The 24,366-nt window shown below is 39.7% G+C and overlaps 2 protein-coding genes and 1 long non-coding RNA gene across 7 annotated transcripts in view; 2 read left to right on the top strand and 1 right to left on the bottom strand.

The window, feature by feature from the left end:
* The window catches only part of dnajc10 (DnaJ (Hsp40) homolog, subfamily C, member 10), a 45,953-nt gene extending 43,745 nt beyond the window's left edge, over nt 1-2,208 (bottom strand). For 2 of the 3 annotated variants that reach the window (XM_084361761.1, XM_084361760.1), the window contains exon 1: nt 156-400. The gene's annotated coding sequence lies outside the window, so the exon portion shown is untranslated. Of the gene's footprint in view, nt 1-155; nt 401-2,189 lie in introns of those variants that run through there. The other variant, XM_084361762.1, reaches the window with a different exon arrangement.
* nup35 (nucleoporin 35) lies at nt 1,396-12,753 on the top strand. 3 transcript variants are annotated; one of them, XM_084361765.1, is made up of 9 exons: nt 1,396-1,703; nt 2,377-2,529; nt 2,622-2,752; nt 5,067-5,124; nt 7,710-7,818; nt 10,879-10,948; nt 11,908-12,036; nt 12,170-12,301; nt 12,399-12,753. In XM_084361765.1, exons 1-9 carry the CDS (start codon nt 1,691-1,693, stop codon nt 12,474-12,476), a joined length of 873 nt encoding a protein of 290 aa, XP_084217891.1. In that variant the 5' UTR covers nt 1,396-1,690; the 3' UTR covers nt 12,477-12,753. The 3 variants fall into 3 exon arrangements, with proteins under 3 accessions (XP_084217891.1, XP_084217890.1, XP_084217889.1); XM_084361764.1 differs by having other exon boundaries at nt 2,374-2,529; nt 2,625-2,752; XM_084361763.1 differs by having other exon boundaries at nt 1,397-1,703; nt 2,374-2,529.
* Nucleotides 12,754-13,877: 1,124 nt separating this feature from the next.
* Nucleotides 13,878-22,691, top strand: LOC311262477. The gene is made up of 2 exons (XR_014623260.1): nt 13,878-15,347; nt 22,332-22,691. It is a non-coding gene; the product is annotated as an uncharacterized lncRNA (long non-coding RNA).
* The last annotated feature ends 1,675 nt before the right edge of the window (nt 22,692-24,366 follow it).

Here is a 24,366-nt window from a genome sequence, read left to right as displayed (position 1 = left end):
CAGTCAGCAGCACCTATTAGCTAGAACTTGCTAGCTAGTTAGCTGGTTAGCTTCACCACGACATGAATCTATCTGCTGTGTGTTGATAGCTTGAAGCTAACATTCTTCTCATGTTTATTAAAGTTTCATTCCGAATCAAACAAGATCTTCGTTACCTGAGGTACAACTCACAACTTCTTGAAGCCTGAGGAGATCCGTAAATGTCTGGCTCAGACCGGCATCAAGCTTCACAACATACCATACTCCACTTCCGTTTGTAGTATTTCACAATACGTGCCCAGGCAGCTGGTCTTATGCGTACCAAAATCATGTTTGTTGAAATGCAGTGTGTTAAATATGATATTAATCAGTAAAAGGCAAGAACTATTCGTCATCTCTTCGTCTGGCTTGCACTTTTATTTCGACAAACAAAGTAGTAACTTTAAGTGTTTTTGTGTTTGATTTGGTTGCGGTAACTTGACGAAAAACCGGGACCACTGGTCACATCCCGATGACGTAGGCACAGTAATTTGGTGCGTTCAGAGCTGCACGTTTGTTGATTCCCTTACTGCGATAACGCATTTAAACATTTTAAATGAGAAATTATGAATGATATGTAAAATAAATAAATGCGATAGAGGAAATGTACAATTGAACAAAATGGTCGATCTATGTGACATATGTGACATGATTTTATGAATTAATAAAAACTCATCATGAGAAAATCACATAAAACGCCAATTTCTACATAAGGGTGCTTTTAGATATCAGCATCTGATGGTATTTTGTAACAATGTATTGTTATTGGTTCATGTCACAAAATAGCGTATTTGTTAAATTGTATATTTTATTTGTTCATATGACATTTATTATATCATAACGTCTTGTTTGATATTAATATGAATGTATTCTAAGCTTATACTTTAACTATTCCAAACATAAGCAGAAAACAAGTTAAAAGAGGGTATCACGCGAGTGGTTGGTCTTTATTCTCTCTCTAAGTTTTCAATAGTACTTAACAATGATGTAACATCAAGATAGATTAGTAACCTCGTGAAGGGCTAGACATGTAACATCAATCAAAGTTATATGTATAAGTATAATGCACGTATATGCACATTTTTTCAAGTTTATCTTAAAACATTAATCACATGTCGGTTTGGACATGAAATCAGTTTTTAGTCATAAATAATGTTCCACAACGCCTGGACCGAACCTAGAAATGTATTTTTGCATGGATTTTGTCTCCTCCTTTCACATAAGAAAGAATGGATCTCTTCATATCTTCCGTATGAAATATAGGGATTATTACGGCCACTAAAACTGCTTGAATGTACATGCGTGCATTATTTTAACCAGAAGGTAAAACACAACCTCCTGGAAACGCATCTTTACACACTGACGCCATCTAAAAGCGCCAGAGGTTTGCTGCGGTTCCTTCAATTTCCAATCAGCTTGCTGTAGGCTGTACCACGGCTCACGGCTCAGGAGATAAACGACAGGGGACTGAGATATGCAGTTTTGAGCAAATTGCCATTAACTAATCGGATATTACACGATAGTATTTAGCGCCACTAAAGAAGACTTTTCAACAGTAGTAGGTTCTAGCGACAAATCATTTAGCTTTGCTAGCCGCGTTAGCTAGCTAGCATCCTTGCTTGGCGTCACTTCCTACTTTTGAAAATCGCGGCCAGAAAGTAACGAAACAAGGATGGAGTTACAAGGTGACTTGAGTATTATACTGTCTTTATCTATCTCTATGTATGTTATAATGGTCTGTTGTAATGTAGCGAAGTAATTATCACTTATCTGCTTGTTCTGAATATGTTAGCTCAGCGGTAATGTTAGCTCTTTAACCTCTAACAGTGGTCTTTATTATCCCGTTTCTAATTTTTGTAAAAGGTAATACCTGTTATAACATTATATTAGGGGTCAGTCAGAGGGCTAGAGGGGGTTACATTATTTCTCACGTTTACACAGACTGACAGCAAACTACGTTATTGAGAGTAGGGATTTGCATGCATTTTACTGTCACTGTCCCTGTTAAATTTACCGGCCTGATGCTGGTCTAGTCAGACCGAAGCGGCTTCTGACCGCTGGACTCAGTTCTTCTATGGTTCTGAGGTCCAACTCAGCACTGCACTATGATAGGACGTTACAAACACGCAGATGTTCTCCTGATGCAGCTGTGAAAACAGTGATGTACTGACCTGGAAGACTCTGTGTTTCATCCCACAACCCACATGGTCGTTTCTAATACTTGCTCACTGTTGTATATTTTAAAGAAATTTCACAATGTCTAGGTCTTGCAATGCACTGGCAGAAACCCTGGAAACATCAGACTGGTAAGTCTTGATGGTGATTTAAACAAATCTAACTGTTCCTGTCTCTCAGTAGGAACTGAACCGATGACCCTTGGCTCTCCCACCTCTCCCAAGCCAACCTCTGGAGCTCAGTTTCTGCCAGGTTTCCTGATGGGGGACCTGCCAGCTCCAGCAACCCCCCAGCCACGCCCCTTCAGCCTGACTACACCTATTGTGGAAAGCACAGGTAGGCGACGCTGTCAGCAGACACCCATCTGCAGATCGACCTCTTGTTGTTTATTCTGTAGATTCATTACTGTGCCCTGCCCTGCACTTTAGTAGGAGGGGGAGGAGGCACCGCCCCACAGCCTGTTGTTCCCACCCCCAAGGATAAGAGTGGAGCCCCACCTGTTCGTAGTATCCATGACGACCTGGTTACTGTGGTGACCCCCCTCAACATACACAGACAGGTTAGTCCACAAGCTATGTCTGATTGCTGGAGACCAGCAGCAACAGCTGAAAGGTAGTTTGATCTTATGTTCTCCCGGCCCCCCCTCTCCCTCCATCTGACCAGCAACCCGATGTCAGTAACATAATGTAGGTGCTCGCACATGTGAATAGAAAAGGGCATGATCAACACAGACCGATTCAAGACAGGTGGATATTACAATATTTTTTCGTGGGGGTTAAGTGGAAATGCTATTTGCCTGATATGCAAGGAAAAACTCGCTGTCCTAAAGGAATATAATCTCAAGCTTCATTACTCGACTAAACATGGAAAAACAATATGAGAAGTACCAAATAGACGAGAGGAAATAACGAGCCACACAGCTATATAGAGGACTATCGTCTCTACAAGGTCTTTTCCATAAAGCAAAGAAGTGAATGTGGTTGGTGAATTGATCACTAAAGCAGGAAAGCCATTCACAGAAGGGGCCGCTTCTGAAGGATTGCATGTTGTAAGTCACTGATATTCTATGATCAGAAAAGAAGAGATTGTTCAACAATATATCTCTATCAGCAAAAGATAGTGCCAGAGCGTATTAACGAGTTATCAAGTGACATTTATGAGCACTTACGGAACAAAGCCCGGAATTTCACTGCATCTTTGGCGCTTATACATTAACAGGAACTGTGCAGCAAATGCTTGAAATTTGAACATATCATGTCTGTTGTCCTGAAATATATCACTTACATCAGATCCAGGAGTTTACAACACTGCCAGTTCTGGGCCTTTTTAGAAGAAATCGAGTCAACATGGTGATGTACTTCACTTTACTGAGGTGCGCTGACTCAGCAGGGGAACTGTCTTGAAGAGATTTTTTTGAGTTAGGAGCAGAGGTGAAGATATTCATGGAAGAAGATGTTCCTAAACTTGATTATCCCAACTGAATCATGGATCTTGCATTCCTAGTGGACGTAACACAGGAGCTGAACATCCTTAACCTAAAGCTGCAGCGACCTGGTCAGCTCACCACAGCAGCTTATGAAAGTATGAAAGCCTTCTCCACAACACTGAGATTATGGAAAACTCAGCTGTTTGCAAACAACCTCTGTCATTTCAAAGCTTGCAGATCTCTTGTGGAAGAGGGCACAACATCCAGTGGTAATGAATATGCCTCTGCTATTGAAAACCTTCAGCAGTTTGATGAGCGTTTTGCTGACTTTAAGGCATACTGTGACACTTTCCAGCTGTTTGCAGACCCTCAGACTCAGCTGATGTAGAGAGTGTCCCAAGTGTGTTGCAGATGGAGTTTATTAATGTGCAGTGCAACAGTGAGCTAAAAACTAAATTCAGAGAGGCACAAGGAAAAGCCTGGACAACTTCTTAGAGAACTGCCTTCATCTTTCCAAGAGCTGTCCAAAGTGTTGAATCGGGTAATGGGCCTTTTTGGGAGCACATATCTGTGTGAAAAACTTGTCCTGACTATGAGCTTTAATAAATGTAAGTATAGAGTAGTAGTACAGGTCAGGGCTTACTGATGCCCATCTTGAACCTGTAGGGTTTCAACTGTGACCTCCATCAGGGCAAATGTGGTGCAGCTGTGTAAGCAGAGGTGCTGGCAAGAAATAAAGTACAAATCTATTCAGGGATTTTATTTGTTAGTTCAGTGGAAGGTTTAAATAAGTTACTTAAGATATTAGGGAAAAAAATCACACTAACTGTTTAAAAACTGTAAAAAATAAATAAATTTTAAAAAATGGATAGAAACTTGCTGTATTCATTGATTGGAACCTGAACGTGTTGATGTGAAGTGAACTTTGTTCAGGTGCACCATCTCTACCTCTGCTATAGTTTATCTAAGTCTAAATAATCAAAACTTAGTCTTAGAGACAGTGCAGTATTGAGGAATATTCTCAACAAAAAAAAACTATTTACTGCATGGAAATTACATTTTTAAACAGAAAAGGTAATGTATGAAATCTTAGGTGACCATCCAGACATACTACAGAATGTGTTAGTAAGTCAACACATGATTTGTCCATCATTTCGGTTATACATAGGCATTTGGGTTTTTTAAGTCATGTATAATAAAAACATCAACTAAAGTCCTTGGATGAACTTCAGTTTTGGTGTAAAGATTCCTCTGAAGTAAATACCAAAACAGTTGTGAATGCAGAATAAAATTGCACAAGTGCCCTGCCAGCTGATCCACTGACATTTTTTGGTTGTAACGGTAAGAAAAAACATGTTTAAATGAGCCAATAGTTTTGATGATAAAATTCAATCAAGACAAGAAAAGCATTTTTTAAATCTTTCTCTCCGTCTCCATCTCTCTTCAGTGTTTTCCAGTAATGCAGTCTCCTGTGTCGGCACGTGGGGCCTCAACTCCAGGAACAGGTACACACAAATACTAACATTACTACTGGAACTACATATTCTACTACTGTTATTCATTAGGGCCCGACCAATATGGATTTTTTTGGGGCCGATACCGATTATTAGGGGGGGAAAAATCCGATAACCGATTAATCGGCCGATTTTTTTTTATTTATAAAGTTTTAAAATTTTATTAATTTAAGTAATATATCTACATATTTACTTATTTTTTTTTAACAAATGGCTGCTTTTGAGCCTTTCAGATACTTCTACAAAGAATTAAAAGCAGAAATATAATTTCAAATCCTTTTTATTGCTGAGTCAAGCAGCATATTAACATGACAACCATCCAACATTAGGCCTACAACAAAGCACCATTAGCTACTGCTCTTCACGCCGACAGGAAGACCGACTGATCATCTCAGTAATATACCACGGATTTATCATGAATCAAACTTGGACCAGAAAAGCGTTTGCAACTACTCGCCTACTCGCCCCTCCCTCCCTCCCTCCCTCCCGCCCTCCCTCCCTCCGCCGGTCGGTGCCTCCCCGTCTTAACTCACGTCACTCATTTTGCTCCGGTCTTATCTGGAGACATGCAGCTGCCTCAGTGAGAGAAGTAGCTAGTCGATTATGTAATGTGTACTGTTATGTTTACTCTACCGTTACTGGCACGGCTAATATGTGTAGCAAGGCTAATAGCAGATGGCTAATTCTAACTTTAGCTTGCATATTACATAGTGCTTAAACGTTAACTCGGCTCGCCGATAAATCGGTCGGGCGCTAATATTCATAGTGAGTAGTAAGAACACTGATACTTCTGCTGATATACAGCGGTAAACCCAAAGGTATAGGCTTTGTGTTACTTTCAGAAAACCATGGTTATCAATAACACCTGTAGCTGTTATGTCAACTGCAGTCAGCATCCTGTTGCACATGCTCGCACTGTGTAGGCGCGCTACACGAGCGAGCAGCTGAGCACTGGTCAAAACAGTGAGAAGACACACACAAGCAACCAATGCCAGACTCACGCTGTGCAGTCAAGCTTGTTGTTGGCTTAGACCTATACAGTTTGTCATGATAAATAACTTTATATCACTGATCATGTTAACTGGTGAAGTAATTTGGCAAGCTAGCCAATGAACATATTCACTTATACCCCTTTTCCACTGCTCAAAAATCCCACCTAAACCTGCTAAGATCAGGCTTTTGCGTGCATTTTGAATGTATACACTTAGCACTTACACCCGGGTCAACTGACCCTGCATTAGACACAGGTTTTTATCCCCTCTGCTTGGCTTGGCTTTGATCTAAATGTAACCCGGGTGAACACACTGAATTCCGCCGTGTGAAGTGATGGCGCGTTATCAACTTCCAGTGGTGGCATGTAAATAAGGAAGAAATTTAGGATGTTGTCTATTGCAAGCCCCCAGGAAGAGTGCCAGGCTTTGAAGCCTTTGAAGCCAGTTTTCGTAGACAGCTCGTCTTGCCTGCAGGAAGTGGGAATGGGGTCAATAGGCGGATTTTAGCAGGTTGATCCTTTTGTCGAAACCAGTGTAGACTCGCTAATTTTGGTGGAATAGCGGCATTAGATAGTATTTTGCTAGCGATTAGGTTAGCAAGCTAACAAACTGGCAGCCACTACAACAGAGACTGACACAAAGTCCAAAGTCAAAGCTGATATTACTGCAACACAGAAATAGATTGTTATATTTTGGTTTCAGCTAGCTGATGTTGACTAAGGTTTGCTTAGACTAAGTTAGTTTAAAATTGAAATATACAGTGACAAAAATGACCAAATTAATACTTGCACATTATTAAAAGATTGCATATCTAACTTCTTGGAAAGCCACAGTAAACAGTATTGTTTTAAATGTGCACTATGTAGTTTTGGGGAAGATATTTTAATCAGAAGAGAAAGATCTTTAATTAACTGATTTAAAAAAAAAAAAAAATTACACCAACAAACTGGAAAACAAACTCTTTGTTTTCATGACTGAATAAACAAACTGACCTTAAAGGACAACACAGTTTCATACTGTTTCACTTGTTTATATTTGGCAGACCCTGCCACCTTTCTAGCTTCAAACAGTGTTTAGAATTGTTTTTTATTTATTTAATAATTTTGTCATTTCGATGATTAACACATCTGGGCGACGCCATCTATTTGTTTGTGTGTTTCCTTTCCATAACAATTGCTGAACAACTGCAACACACCCTCCTTGTCCTATCCACCACTTGCTCTCTGACACTTTCTCAGCTGATTTGAAAGCAGCTAGCTGTCTCTTGTGTATTAGCCATAGTGCATAGTCGCATCACAGTGTCCTTTTCTTTTTCTTCTTCTTTTGTTGTTTAAGGGCGGTTTGAAAAACAGTTTTAGGCGCATTAGCGCTACTTACTAGGTGTGGATCAGAACAGTTTTAATCCAGTCCATTGACATGTACTGTCGCCATATTAGTCAGACCAGAAGTGACTCTGCAGGTAACACTGCATGGTCACTCATTGCCCATCCGCAACCGTGATTATTTTTTTGTAAGCTGCCCCAGACGCGCCCGACCCAGGGGTCAGTTGACTGATCATTACTGTCTACGTATCTCTTTTTTCAGGTGTGCAGCAGGTGTGCCTTTCTCCAGCTCAGGTGGATCCCTTCTACAGTCAGGGAGAGTCTCTGTCATCTGACGATAAGCTCGACCAGACCTGGGTCACTGTTTTTGGGTATTTATGTAACAGTTTTTGTTTTTTTCCGCCATTTAGTGTTGCCGCCATTACTATGGTGGCAACTCAATGACAGCAGCATGGGTAGTTGGATTAAAGATGTTAAACAGTGGACCCCAGTTACCGATGAAGGTACCTTTTATATGGATGGCAATCTTAGCATATTTAGATTTTACACATTACACATTTGGTATGACAAAAGCCCAAATAAATATTGGAGAAATAGAGAAAAAAATCTATGTAATGTTATATCCAAGTTATGGTCTCAGATACGGGCCCGCTTCATGAAGTAAATGTTACACGACAAGAAACAGGTTTTTTTTTTCTCCAACAACTGCTTCATTGGCATCCGCCATTTACCACGAACACAATAATGAACAACAATGTCACTTCTTGAGACTTCACAATAAAAGTTTGTGTTTCCTACTAAAACATATTTGGTAACATAAATTATCTCACACATGTAGTTGTTAGACCAGCAGGATATGTAGCGCACCAGTGCAATATGCAAATGCCTGTGACCTAACAAACTCACTCTCTTAAAAAACCCTGTGACCTTCATTTGCGAACAGCAAAACGTTTTGAACATGACTACAACATAACAATGATACAACATGAGTTGCATCATTTTGCTCAGAGAGAGATTATGTCCTTTATCAATTTTTCAATGTCCTTCACTGAGTGCCTTAAGCAACTGGAGAGCAGAAGCACCTCTTTTTCTGAGGCAGTCTGCAAGTTGATCTTTTGTATTGGACAAAAGAACTTGTTTCAACTTTGATGGTGCTTATTTCCAGACTTAGTCTTTTCTCAGTGACCGACTTAATTGACTTTAGTGTCCTCCTTGAGTGGCAGACAGATCAGATAGATTTCCAAACAAGGCATCACTGAACAGTCATCTTCATGGCACTATCTCTGTCCAGGTGTTGGGAGTTCAGAGAAACCTTCTTGGACTTTAGTTTACACACTATTCTGTTTGATTCATGCCTGATGCCAAGTTACTGGCATCAAACATTACATCAGGTCTGCTCTGCATTGCAACCTAGAGGATCTGGCCTATCTTGTATGGACTGCATGTGCTGAATGTAGTTTTCCTGGTGTATTTGTATATTGTATCAACAGTCTATTCCAACATAACAGAAGTTATCAAGTTCTTCACGTCTAACTTGGAATGCTGATCTGAGCTGAGGTATTACAGTTGTGGAGAAACTTTGTGTGTCCCCCTTATGAAATCATCCACATGGCAAGTGAGAACCCAACTTCAGTCTGCCATTAGCACTATTTCCCTTACTCTGTTGTACCAGTATAGTGAAGCATCCGCTAGACCATACACACTCCTCCATAATATTCCTTCACTTTGAGCCTTAGGGGGAGGCCTGATTTAAATGTCACATGACAGTTCCAATCCCTGTCGAAATGCAGATTATATGTTCATTGAATTAAGTGTCCACTGTCTGCCGTGACAAATCACTGCCACAAGTAGCCGAAGAGACTCAGTGGCACATGTGGGTGAGTCCTTTTGTAGCTCTGACGCATCTAACTCCTCAAAACCTCTAGCCATAAGCCATGCTTTAGGCTGTAAACCAGTGGCTGTCTCTTTTAGGGTGCAAACCCATCTCCTGGAGATACACCTCTGTCCCTCATCCCCAACTTCTTCAAACACATTGTTATCACTCCAGCTCTTTATCTCTGCAGGTTTGCTAGGACAAATGATACATCTTCACATATATCTGCTGTATTGGTATCAGTAGCATTTGTTTCTACCTCCAAGTTTTCTACATTAGACATGTCAGCTGACTCAGTAGTGCCGGCAACATCAGTGGGCTAAATATGCAACAACTTGTACCAGTTTCTGTATTCTCCTGTAGCTTTGCTAAAATCGTTAAAATTATTTTTTTTCCTCTCATCAATCTATACTCAATACACCATCAGGACAAAGCCGAAACAGAATTTTATACATTTTTGCAAATTTATTAAAAAGGAAACACTGAAATATCACACTGACATAAGTATTCAGAGCTCTTGCTATGCCACTTGAAATTTAGCTCAGGTGCCTCCCATTTCTCTTGATCATCTTTCAGATGTTTCTCCATCTTGACTGGAGTCCACCTGTGGTAAATTCAATTGATTGGACCTGATTTGGAAAGACACACACCTGTCTATATAAGGTCTCACAGCTGACACTGTCTTTGTTCGCATTCATTCTCCTCTTCGTTGTGGGTGTTGTTTTCTGGGGTTACCAGAACCTGATCACCCCAATGAGCGTTCTTGTTTTTATTGTCCATAATGTTCACATAGTAGTGACCAGAGCTTGTAAAGTCAAGTTTCACAGGCTTGTTGAACATCATTACATTGTTGAACGTCAATTTCCATCGCGGTTTCTCCTGCTCTTCCCGATAGCACCAAAACCACAGCAAGCACTTGTTTATCTTTGTCATGTGCTGTAACTCTTGTCCAAATTGTAACTTCATTCTTCCAACTTTCAAATGGTTTTCCTTCATCAAAGCCTGGCAGGACTCTGTAGTTGCTAACCATCCTCTGCTACCAATGTTACGTGACAAGAAAGTTGTTTTTTTTCTCCAACAACTGAGAACTGAGAAGTTCCCATTTCCTACTAAAATATATTTGGTTACATATATTATCTCACACATGTCGTTATTAGACCAGCAGGATATATAGCAACCACACTGCAATATATATATGACTGTGACTTAACAGTAAATGCTTGTGTATTTTGCATTTATTTTTATTTTTTTCCAGAGTTGAAGTTTGAAGACTTTTGGAGCAGCTGAGAATTGCTCAAGTTCTTTTTCTGATGACCTAGATATCAATGTTAAAAGTAATTTTACATAGAAGGTAAAGGTAAAAGTAAATATTTCTTCAATTCTTAGGTTAGGTTGCATTAAAACATGCTGATATTATAGGGAGATGCCACCGCAGTAATGGTGACTCTACTTCTGGTACTTTCCCAGATTCACGTAAACCAAACGTACTAGTAACACTGCTGTACTGCTCAACATACTGTGAATTCTAATTGTGTGTATGTGTGCGTGTGTGTTTTAGTTTTCCTCCAGCCTCAGCCTCGTACATCTTGCTGCAGTTTGCTCAGTACGGAAACATCCTTAAACACACGGTGGGGAACCTCACACACATCCACAGTCCTCAGATCTCTAATTCTAATGTTTATTTATGTATATCTTATATATCTCTCATTTATTTCAATGATTTAAAGTTATTAGTGCCATAAATAAAATACAGTGGAAATTGTTAAAGAATAAGTTGGCTCACATTTTATCAAAATCAATTGACAGGGTTTTTGGTGACATCTGTTCATTTTTGTGTTAACTTAATTTGACACTTGTAAACACTGCATGTGTACGCCTGTCAGCCATGTTCTAATGTAAGGAGTTATGTAATATTAAACCAATTCACATTTCTGACATTGATCACTCTGAGAGAGAGTGAAAGAGTGTGTTTGTCCCTGTCTCTCAGCACTATATTTGTTTACAACACAGTACTCCTGAAGCACAGACCATGATTGTTAGATGTATTGGACAAGAAATGCCCTCAGGTCAGGATATTGTTAAATGTGGACTGAGGTTTATGCATTATTACATGCAGTCTCATAAACTGACTTGTTTAATGCAGCTAAAATGTGTGCAGTCAAAAGAAGGTACATTAATGTTTCCATGAAGTTATGTTTTAAAGTTACATTCAGAGCCTCATGTCAACTTGTATAAGAATGGTCCCAATGAGTTGCATGCAGCAAGCGTCACACGGATTTGGGGAAAAGAGGGCAGTGATATCAGATCAGTATACTTGGCATCGGTAGAGTTGAGGTATCTTAATCAGTATCCAGGGAGAAAAGTCATATCTCCAGTTTTTTATTAGTCTGTAGTGCCCATGTTGTACCCATTTGGAGCCCCTTTATGGGCTGTGGAGCCCATGCGGAGATTCTGCTTTATGTGATGCTAAGAGAGTTTTTTTATAGTTGAAATGGAGCCAAAAACTTGGAACCATACAGCTACACCATTAGCTCAGGTTTTAGAGGTGTTCTGTTGTGGAGTTGACTAATGTCTGATTTACTGACAGATGGCTTCTCCTGGTAACTGGATGCACCTTCAGTATCAGTCCAGACTTCAGGCCAGGAAAGCTCTGTCTAAAGATGGAAAAGTGTTTGGTGACGCCATCATGGTGGGAGTCAAACCCTGCATTGAGAAGGTCAGTTCCCGTTTACCCACCTACCTGTCTTCCATCACTCTGCCATCTGATTGGCCCTCCACATCAGATGACATTAAGAACATTTCGAAACCTGAACTCAACAGTGGTGAAGTTGTTTTTCTCTCTGTCTTAGAGTGTGATGGACAGCAGTGTAGCCATCCCTTCTCCTCTCTCCACCTCCTTTTCCTCCGTCCTGCCCTCCACTCCTCGCTCAGCCATCAGACCACTCAGCGCTGCTTACAGGAGCTCCGGCAGCGACTACCAGGTGACTTGTGACCTCAGGATTCACTTGGGGTCTCCTTTAAAATCTGAACTGTGCCATTTGTCCTACTTAGGCAACAAATCTGTGTGTCTGTCTTTAGGTGGTAGCAGACAGACAGACACCCAGGAAAGACGACAGTTTTGTTTCCAAGGCAATGGAGTACATGTTTGGCTGGTGACATTACACAATGCATCTTGGGATACCTACAGCCTCAGAAGAGAGAGGGGAATCGATGAACGGACGAACTGATTCAGTACACTGTGTGTGTGTGTGTGTGTGTGTGTGTGTGTGTGTGTGTGTGTGTGTGTGTGTGTGTGTGTGTGTGTGTGTGTGTGTGTGTGTGTGTGTGTGTGTGTGTGTGTGTGTGTGTAAGGTGGAGGGTCTTTCTTTCTCTCCTTTTATAATCAGTATTTTTTTAATGTTTTTGTCTCAATAAAGTTTTCCTCTGGTTTGAATTTAGTGATGCTGAAGTTTTATTCACCTGTGATGATGTATCATCAGCAGCATGGTGGCACTGTTCACTTTACAATGCATAGTTGCGTCCTCAAATTGACATAGCATAACCAAGTTTATAGACATGAATCTATATCAGCCCCTGGCCTTCTGGTTTCAGTTAAGTCATCACTGATGTTGGATAAGGCCTGGCTCACATTGTGATCCCAAGGTGTTGATTGAATGGGGTCAAGGTCAGAGCTCCGTGCAGGCCATTCAAGTTCTTCTACACCACATTGAGGAAAACATTTCTTTATTGAGCTGGCTTCGTGCATGGGTGGCATTGTCATGTTGAAACAGCAAAGGGACAAACACAAACTGTTGGTGCAAAGTTGGAAACACAGGCCCAATTCCAATCCATCCTCTACACCCTCCCCCTACCCATTCTCTCCATTTGCACATTTGTCTGGAGGGACTGTCATATTAAGTGTGATTACAAACCAATTCGCCCTAAGGAACAGCCCTCCAACACCGGCACACACGTGTACACGTAACTACAAAATATGAATTTCAGTTGATAGCAGTACAAAACTGCCTTATTTGACACTCAAAATTCAAAAGAAAAAAAACAGTGGCAGATGACTGGGTGTGGAGGAAGAGAAGGGTGGGGGCACTAGACAAGACTCTTAACAGAGAGGGACCGTCTGTTGAACCTGGTAAGTATGGAGTAATTGTAATTTATTTGGATTATACAGAAACATGTTTTACTAAAGTTTAGTCAAGGTAGTCAGTTGAGCTAAACTGCTAGATTTAGCTGTCCCTGCTCATCAAGCTAATGCCAGGAGAAAGAATACATAAAATGGAGTATATATATATATACCCTAACCCTAACCCAAGTTAGAACTAGAACACACGGGGAGGCGGCATTCAGTTATTATGGCCCCCGATTGTGGAACAGCCTCCCAGAGATGTTTGATGTTTTTAAAAAGAGGCTCAAGACCCATCTTTTTAATCAGGCTTTTAACTGAACTCATTTAACTCTTTCTAAGTTCTTACATTTTTTATTATTATTATTTATTTATTTATTTTTTATTTTATTATTATTCTATTTTATTTTAATTTTTAGTTTAGTTTATCCTGTTTTATTACTTTATTGTTTTATTTCAATGTTTTATTTCAATGTTTTAGTCGTTATTTATGGTCTATTTTATACATTCTATTGTTTTATTCCCTCAGTTTTAGCTTCTATACCTTTTATCTTATTTTACTGTTTTAGCCCCTCGATTTTCCAGTGTTTCCTCCTGGGGGCCTACCACACCGGGAGTTGCTTCTGGTCCACCGATGGGGGTGCTGTCCCATGGACGGCCCTGGCCCGGGTGGCTAGAGAGCTCTACACCTTGGTGTGGACCAATGGATTAAAGTTCTCCGTCGCTACGACGGATTTCCGTCATTCAAACTTCACAGAGGCGACTTGTGAGATCAATGTAGATCGGAGGAGAACTGTTGGCTGATGTTTATTGACAGATTGTCACACTCTACAGCCAATGGTATCGTTAACAGCGTGTGCTCACCTGACCAATGACAGTGTAGAGACCCACACAGGGCGGGATCTCAACACGGAGCGGCGCTAAAGTTTAGCTGCTTAGCTAGCAAGGACTCGTCGCGCTGCTACGTTATCAACTGAGTTTAGTCAGCACGTGAGAACTCGTCTGACACGGAGAGTCTCCTGTTGTGTGCTACATGTGTGAAACAACAACTATAGTCTGGACTTTGTCTGCAGTGTATCTGTGTAAACGGCTTCATTCAGCGTCTCTCCCTCCCCTCTGGCACCGTGAGTTACCATGGTTACAGGAACGCCCTGAAACTTTATAATGATGATCAATAAGAAGTTTTTGGTTAGTTTGACTGTACAGAGTCATGAATGTTGCCTGATTGTAGCTCAGTGCTGAAATCTTGTATTATAACATACAGAACAAAGCCTCAGAGCTTCTTTGATTATTAACATGTTAGTGATGACAGAAAGTGAGAACTCTCCATCAGACTGACAAGGCTGCAAAAGTTGCTGTTTGTTTTTCTGTTGAACGATAAGAGGCTCACTTTGAACATTATTATTATTATTAATGATAATGATGATGAGAAGAAGTAGAAAAATAGCTACTGAAAAGTTCTGTAGATGGTTGATTATTTGAAAGAGTAAAACTTGAGAGAAGCTTGGCAAAAAAAAAGAAACATTGATTTCATAGATTGAAAATTACATTGAAAAGACAAAAAACATTTTAAGTGTGAATAGAACAGCTGTTCAGATCATCCTGTAAAACACTGTTGGTCAAATATTTAAACTTGATGTCTGCATTAGAGAACATGGTGTGGGGTGAGGCTGTAAATCTTATCTTATTTTTTTAGCACGTGTCAAGTAAAATGCCCTGTAACATGTTTCACAAATTACAAATTGAGAATATGACTTGGCTACAGCTCGAAAAAACATTTCAGTCAAAAGATTTTTTTTTGCTTTAATCCATGTGTGGAGCCTCCTGTCTGCCTGGGCTGGGGGGGTCCTTGTGGTGGCGCCCCTGCAGTCATGGACCATGATTTCTCTCGGTGTGCGCGGCCCCCAAAGGTAGCTTCTTCCTCACCTCTGATTTCAGTGCCAAGCCATGTCTCCTTAGCAACAGCTAGTGTATGTGTGTGGGTGTGTGTATGTTTGTGTGTGTGGCTGTGTATGTCTGTCCGTATGTCTATGTATGTGCGTGAGTGTGTATGTAAATGTGTATCTGTGTGTATGTTTGTGGGGGTGGGAGGTTTGGGGTTTTCATGGTGTTTTGTATTGTTTTGTTTTGTTTTGTTTTTAACATCTGTGAGGCACTTTGTGTTACTGAAATGTCTGAAAAGTGCCATATAAATAAAGTTGATTTGATATATATGTGTGTATATATATATATGTGTGTGTATATATATATATATATATATATATATATATATATATAAATAAATAAATAAATTCAAAGCCTCTAGAAGTAGTCTTGAAGCACATGTTGCTCTTTGAACATGGCTAAGGTGAAGAAGGAGCTAACGAGTGAGCAACGGGTTCAAACAAAGGCCCTTTTTGATGCTGGCTGGAGTTACCGCCGCATAGCAAAGGACTTGAGATGCAGTCGAAGCAAGTACACTTTAGACCGCCATGATGCCACCAATTCACACCAGAACCAAAAGGAGAGAGGTAGAAAAAAGAAACTTTCAGACGGACAAGTGACGCATGTCAAAATTCCTCAGGAGAACTGCGTGACGAGATCAACACCACAATGACTAATGGTGGAACTGTATTCAAGAACTGTGTGTCAGAAACTGGGAGAAGAAGCAAAGAAACCATTACTGAAAGAGAAAAATAGGGTGAAACGCCTGGGATTTGCAAAAGAACACAAGAAATGGACAAAGGAAGATTGTGTTGTGGACTGATGAGTCCAAGTTTGAACAGTTTGGCAACAAGCAAAGAGGGAGAGATATAAAAATGAGTGTCTCTTGCCAACAGTTAAACACGGAGGGGGTAGTATTATGGTGTGGAGTACCATTTCAGCCTCAGGAACAGGTGTCTTGGTGAAAATTGATGGCATCATGGATAAGAAAGTAAACCACAACATTCTGATGAGGCACGGAGTACCATCTGGGAGTCGTCTTATTGGGCCTGGATTTATTTTCCAAGAGGACAATGACCCTAAACATTCTTCTAACTATTGTCGGAACTACCTGCGACAAGGAATCTGCTGGAACATTGAAAATGATAGACTGGCCCCCTCAAAGTCCGGACCTCAACCCCATCATAGACGTCGGAACTAGGGGTGCGGCCGTACCCCCTCCCATCCACCCCCCCGTACCCCATCAGCCTCCCTCCCCACTGCATTAAGCTTTAAAAAAATAAAGAATCTGACTTACATTTATCTCTTTCATATAATTAATGCATAGATCTATGCTTTTGATGTGACATGCAGCCTGCCTGACTACTGTACATACAGTAGCCTAGGCATCTGGCATAGGAGTCAGGCTGCATATGGACCTGGTGCTCTCCGAGGTGGAGCAGCGGTTTGATCAGGAAGGACTCCGCATAGCTGCAGGGCGAGAGCAGGCAGTTCTTGAGGCGGCTCAGGGGAAACGAGTGGATGTGGATGTTGTGTCCATCCTGCATACCTTGCAGCCCCAAACCAGCTCCATGCTGTCGGAGGTGGAGAAGCTCATTAAGCTGTGTCTGGCCCTGCCAATATCTGTCGCGGCATCCGAGCGCTCTTTCTCAGCCTTGCGCAGGCTGAAAACCTGGCTGCGCAACACCATGACGCAGGAGAGACTGACTGTTATGAACGTTCACAGTGACCTTATGGACGAAAGCGATGTCTCGACCCTGCTTAAAACCTTCATCAGTAGGTCAACTGAGAGAAGGTCCACTTTTGGAAATGCATGAAAGCCCTGAGTCAGGAGCGCAGACTTTTCTTTTTTTCATTCAAGGGTACAAATAATGATGTTATGTTCCGTAAATGGCCTGATTTAGTTATCAAAGTTTCATTTTTTTAACAATAAAGATGCCGTGTTCATCCATTCTAGTTCTCTTATAACTGCACGCCATTATAAAATAACTTCAAATCAAATCCTTAATCATTGATAAAAGTGCGTGCTTCCCCCGCCCATCCCAACAAAAATCCCGCCCCCCCCCCTCTAAAAAAAAATATATATATATAGTTCCGACGTCCATGAACCCCATCGATCAAATTTGGGGCCAAACTGGACAGATCTATTGTACATTCAAAGGAAAGCCTTTGGCTTAAAGGATAACTACCGTTTTTTACAACCTGGACCTTATTTCTAGCATAAAATACGATGCTTTACTCACCCAGATAACTTTGGTGTAATTTGGCGTCGTTCGGACGAAATTAGATCCAGTGGAGCGCCGCGTATATCCATATAATCCGAGTGATCTGGGCACCGAAGCGCAGCCTCTACGAGCATTATCTGCCACGAAGCTAGTTCATGTCACTAATATTTTGTTACGATACGCTAGTGCTATTCCCCTCTGAGTCCAGGCTTGTCTGTTATCAACATCCGGGGTCTGTAGGTTGACCTACTACCTCTGACCTGGAAGATGTCATCTCTGAGCTGCGCGCGCACCCACGACAGCCGGCTTGTTTACCTGTAGCTGCTACTGCTAGTTTGACCCCGGATGTTGATAACAGACAAGCCCGGACTCAGAGGGGAATAGCACTAGCGTATCATGACAAAATATTGGTGAAATGAACTAGTTTCGTGGCAGATAGTGCGTTATATAGAGGCTGCGCTTCGGTGCCCGGATCACTCGCATTATATGGATATAGCGGTGCAACACTGGATCTAATTTCGTCCGAACGACTTCAAATGACACCAAAGTTATCTGGGTGAGTAAATTATCATATTTTATGCTAGAAATAAGGTCCAGGTTGTAAAAAACGGTAGTTATCCTTTAAGTTGCAGAAAGCATGGGATAACATTAGTGTTGACGTTCTCAGGAAATATATTGAAACTTTGCCAGAGAGATGTGCTGCTGTAATTGCTGCAAAAGTTGGACATACCAAATATTAAAGTTAAAAGTGGATAAAAACAGTAGGATTCAGTATATATTAATATATGTGCGTGTGTATATATGTATATATGTATGTATATATGTGTATGTATATATGTGTATGTATGTATATATGTATGTATATATATGTATATGTATATATATGTGTGTGTGTATATATATATATATACACACATATATATATATATATGTATATATATATATATTGTATATGCATCTCATAAAATTTGATTATCATGAAAATGTAAATTCTTTCTGTAATTTAATTCAAAAAGTGAAACTTTAATATATTTCAGATTCATTACACCTAAAGTGAAATCATCATCAAGTCAATCATTTTTTTGTTTCAATTTTGATGATTACGGCTTACTGCTCATAAAAATCAAAAATCCAGTATCTCTTCTTATTACATAAGACCAATCAAAAAAAAGATTTATAATACAGTAATGGCGACCCTCTGTAAAGCATGTTCATTTATGCACTCAATACATGCTCCTTTTGGAGGAATTTCTCCATCAATGTGGCGTGGCATATGCTGTCCTATGTTTGCTCGCAATGTCTCCATCTAATGGTGGCTGTATTTTCAAACCCCTTGGGAATTTTGGAGTGTGAGTTTTGAACCTTGGAGGATGTTGAAGCAGTTCAGTGTTCAACACTCTTTAACACTAACAATACATTTTCACTTAAAATGTACAAGGTATACTTGAAGTACTTCCACTTCAGCACATAAAAATACACTACATAAGAATACACCTTCTTTTCTACAATTTAATAGCAAACTTAAGTTTATCATTACTTATCATTAACATACTTGAAGTGTACTGATGATTAGTCTGGCTACAAGAACAGTTAAGTATGCTGAGATTTAATATACTTAATATATTATTTTTTTCATGAGGGATGTTTTGTGTGTAAGCAAAATTTACAGGCCTACCGTCCCATAGTAGGTACCATTAGGGATTCCAAAACCCAACACCCGTTTCCGAGCTGAGGGACAGTCCATCCACAGAAGTCATTCCTGGTGCCTCTCAGGCTCGTTGCTCTATCCCTCTGGAGACTCTGCAGCGAGTGAACATGTTTTGCAAAGTTTAAAACAAGCTCATATTCCCCGAAACCACATAGTGCACCTTTAACTTACACATTTAAAATATTTGGTGTGCCCACACAAAAGGAAATAGTTGTTGAAGATATTTTAAATTTTGGAATATGGAATGGCTGAAATATTGTTTTGTCCAGCAGATGGGGCTACAAGTCCTGTGTGGCAGGACTTGTAGAAATCCTGCCACACAATGGACTTCTACATAATGTAGAAGTCCATTATGTGCACTACACGGTAAAGAGTCCACTAATACTTTTTTGTTGGGAATATCTGAAACATGATTGAGAAACCCAGAGTTCATAAACAAATATTCATGTAAAATACAGTGCATAATAAACGTTACAGGTTAATGTAATCAGTCCCCACCTCACACCTAATTGTTTTGTATCAAGTTAGGCAACATTCTTTGAGTAGGCAGGTGCACCTTGGTGCTTTCCTGTCTGTACGGAAATATATTGTAAGTCAATGAATGACTAATGGATATATACTAGGTTGACACATTGGACAGTGCAAATAAAAGATTTCTGAGGCATCAGCTTCAATTATTATCTGTCATCTCAGAAATGTCCTTGACATTTCTCCCAGCCAATTACTTCTGTTGAATCTTATCCCAGCAACATATGGTCTCCTCAGCCCTCACTCTACTGGCACAGCATAAACCAGGGGATAAGTGACGAGAACAGGCCTCACAGCCTGCACTGTATGCAGAACAGAAGGCACACTGTCAGAGAAAAGAAAGAGAGAAGGGGGTTGTGGGTGGAAAAGACAGGGGAAGGCTTTGGTTGAGCTTATGCTTGGCCTCCTGACCTTACAAAGCACATTGGAAACCGTGTCTGCTTCAGGAGACTCAGCCACACCTCTTGTATAGTCTCTCTCTCTGTTTATGGTATTGCTGAGGTTTTTGTCTGTATGTGTAGTCCTTTTTCAGGATTGTGTGGTGCAACTGTCAGTTGCTCTTCATTTTCCTGGATGGATGGATTCTTAACTGTATTAGAGTATTTAGTATACTGCTTGATATAATGCTTCATATTTAAATTTTAAATATATTCAGTATACTTAAATATACATTATACTTATATTATACTTAAAAGTATACTGTACAACCTGCAATACTGTAAGCGATATTTCAGTGTACTTCTTACTTACTTGTAACTATATTATATAGTATATATGTAGTTTTAAAAACTATACTAAGTTGCACAAATCCATTTAGTGTGCTTTCTTAAGGTGTCCTTTAAATTCACTCCAAGTGTGTTTTAGTGAACTTACAAACATTGCACTTGAATGTAAATTAATTTTAAGTTGTACTTCTTTTACTTTTAAACAGGCATACTAAATGTAAATACTTAAAGTGGTCAGTTAGTTTACTTCAAGTCCTTTATAATGCACTATTAATATGCTTTATTAAGTTGTATTTTAATTTCACTTCATTATATGTGTATTTAAGTATACAGTACAACAAACAGTGCACTTTAAAGTTACCTCAAATGAGAACATTCAATTTAAGGCTTTTTCAAAGGAAAAGTTCTCTTAACAACTATTGGGGATGGTATGCAAACAAAACCTGGGGGTCTTTATATTTCATTTTTTGTATACAGCTAGCTTCTTTCTCAGCAGCAGCATAAGGGGAATTACATCCCAGTCGCAGTTGTGATGTACAGCAAGGTGGCTCATTGTCACAAGGGTTATGTTGAATTTGTATGAATTAGTTCAATGTAATGGGTATTTTAGTACAGTATGTGGATAAGGAACAAAGGACTGTCTAATGGTGTTTTTTTCCTGGGAGGGAAGTTTTTAAGGGTTAAACAATCATGACAGTCCTCAATTTTTTTTGTGTGAAGTTAAATCTTTTTCACTGTGGAAATATTAGTTCTTTAAGTTTGAAAATAATTTCTCTTTTTACCAGAACAACTTGACAACTTGAAAGCATTATTCATGTGCACAGAGGTTTGTCGTCACCATCCCCATATTTTTTAAAGGGTTGGTTCAAAGTCTTGAGAGTTTTTAAGAAAACGCAATTTTCACTGTTTGGTTTAGTGAGTGCTTGAAAAGTGGTTATATACAGTATATCTTGAGACAACGGTTCAACAGTTGAATCACATTTTTAGCTTTCCTGGCCCGATGTCATGTCTACTGTATTGACTGCCATACCGTAACCAAAAAACCTTATCCAACTATTAAATCCTCTCTGGAAAACTGCAGGTCACCTTTGACATGGTTCTTCTTAGATAATAGTACCTGTGTAGCCACACTCACGTAGGCCAGTTCTCTGTAGTATTCTTGATGAGGTTGACTGATTGGCTTTTGTTCTCAGAAGCTTAATGCCAGTTTTACACCAAAATTACTGTGTATACGCACTTACGCAGATTTGTTTTTTTTTTAAATGCTGAAACCCACTGAAAATAGGTGATTTTTTTTCTTTTCATGTTGCCGAGAGAGGAGTTTGTGTCTCTCTTTTTTCCTTGTGTGTCATGTTCATTATCACAGACACGCCAGAAAAACAGAGAACAGTAGGAAGCAGCAGATCATAACCCTCACCAGTCTAGACCCAGAAAACATTAAAACTTTCCTCTAAAAAGTCGTAATCAATAATATTCATATTCTGAAATCAAACACATTGTTTTTTTCTGGAGATGATAATGGAATGGCATCTTGCTTCTTTTCTCATCTTTGTTAAGAGTTGCACATGCTCAGTTTCGATCAGGCAGCTGATGAGGCTCAGACATTTCTTTATATCTCCGACTTCCTCAGGAGGCTCTCAAGTATAATTTTTGGGATTTTCCAGTGTGAAAGCAGCATATATCAGTTGACCTTTGTCAACTGCCTCCACCATCATGCTGCACTTTATCTTGTAACACTTGTAGAGTGTTCATTGCTCATGGGCCCTGTTTTATTTCACCCAACAGAACACAGACTCTGAGGCCAGCAGTGTCTTCTGACATGGAGCAGTATGTGATGTGTGTGTCCTGAGGAGGGATGGTGCAGAGCCCGAGCCTGACCCAGACGACATCTATGTCCTGACTGGAAAAAAAGAGGAATTGGGGGGCATTGCTTTATTTGGACTCTTGCTTTGTTTGGATTAATGTTTGTTAGAGCTCAAATGCAGAGGATTTTCCTAAAAGCCTCAAAACTTGAATTGTCACATAATGTATACTAATGCCATGTAACTGAATAATGGAGATGAAAAGGGGAAATATGTTTGATAATGACTTCACAATTGTTTCTGTGACTTACAAAAGTACAATTAAATGTATGCATGATTTACAGTTTGTATTTGGTGCTTATGATATATGATTTTATTTTGATACATTATGCTAGAACCATGTAAAGTTGAAAAAATGTTATGTCTCTTCATTAGTGAAGTAGATGTTCCTGTAATGTATTTCTATAAAGTGTACTATAGTACAATTACATTAAAGTTCTATTGTTAAAATTTGTAAAAGCCTCATGTTGGTAAACTCTAAAGTCTTCTTTAGTATGTCTGTGATGTACTATTGAAAATGTAAATATATAAGGTTTTTAGTGCATTCAGCATTGGGAAGTAGACTTAATTAACTTAATTTAAGTATAATGCATGTTAGTTACAGAAAATGTTCTTAAAGTTGTTCCACAATTAACCTGATAAGAACTAGCCTCTCAAAAATTACATGCCCAATAATTAATTAAGTGTGTCTCTGCAACTACAAGGTCCAATTAAATAATCAAGGTATCATAAAGGGAACACTTGAAATGGTGTTCAGATGTGTAAGTATACAGGTGCAAATCAATAAATTAGAATATTGTGGAAAAGTTCATTTATTTCAGTAATTCAATTAAAAAAGTAAAACTCATATAGATTCATTACACACAAAGTGAAATATTTCAAGCCTTTATTTGTTTTAATCTTGATGATTACGGCTTCCCCAGAAAGCCTGGATGAGTGGAGAGGTGAGGGCTCTTTTCAGAGCCAAAAAAGCTGCCATTCTGTCAGATTACAAGGAAGCATACTACACCACCAGAGCAAGACAGAAAGCTGGCTTCAAGGAGGCAAAGAGGAGACATGAGCAGAGTCTGGAGAAGGATCTCAACACCAACAGCACTAAATGTGGCAGGCGATTCCAAATGTCACATGCTACAAAAGTCTGTGAGTCCAGGCTGCCGGATGAGCTGAACACATTTATGCTCGCTTTCATCTCCTCAACAAAGACTCAGCTGTGAAGTCTACTCCACCTACAGTGGGCCAGCCACTATGAGTAACCACAGTGGATGTGAGAAACATCCTGCTGAGAGTGAATATACAGTCGTAGTCAAAAGTTTGTATCCACTTGTAAAGAAAATGTTCATCATGGCAGTCTTCAGCTCCATTGATTTCTACAGCCCTCATTTTTCTGTTATGGAATGAGTGGAACACAAACTACTTTGTCACAAAGCAGTTACAGGTCCCAAGATCAACTGTACAAACAACTGTTATAATGTAATTATAAAGTGCATGGCACAGTTGTGTCACTGCCACGATCAGGAAGAAAACACAAACTATCACCTTCTACTGAGAGAGAATTGGTCAGGATGGTAGGAAGTCTGCAATGACTTAGAAGCTGCGTGTGTTTTGCATTGCCCTGGGCTGACAGGTTGCCGTGCAAGAAAGAAGCCCTTGCTCCAGATGTGCAAATTCCGCCAGAGGGCTATTGCTATCAAAAACACCTTATTGAGGTAAAAATGGCCAAGCGACATTTAGCTAAATATTAGAATTATTAAATATTTTTTACCCAAATTTGAACCGCACTTCATGAATGTTTTTTGTGACAGAGTAGTTTGTGTTCCACTCATTCCATCACAGAAAAATGAGAGCTGTAGAAATCATTGGAACTGAAAACTGCCATGATATATATGTTCTTCACAAGTGTATGTAAGCTTTTGACCACTACTGTAAATAAGGCTGTTCTTCCAGATAATATACGTTGC

Source organism: Pagrus pagrus, assembly GCF_965226575.1.
Source record: "Pagrus pagrus genome assembly, chromosome: 9".
NCBI lineage: Eukaryota > Metazoa > Chordata > Actinopteri > Spariformes > Sparidae > Pagrus > Pagrus pagrus.
Note: the sequence above shows the minus strand (reverse complement) of the source record. Positions and strands in the feature narration are given on the sequence as shown.

Bases quoted from the DNA above. Each gene is read 5' to 3' on its own strand.
- nup35 (XM_084361763.1), top strand. The intron at 2,753-5,066 runs GTTAGTCCACAA...ATCTCTCTTCAG, and splicing joins CCCTCAACATACACAGACAG to TGTTTTCCAGTAATGCAGTC. The intron at 5,125-7,709 runs GTACACACAAAT...CTCTTTTTTCAG, and splicing joins GGCCTCAACTCCAGGAACAG to GTGTGCAGCAGGTGTGCCTT.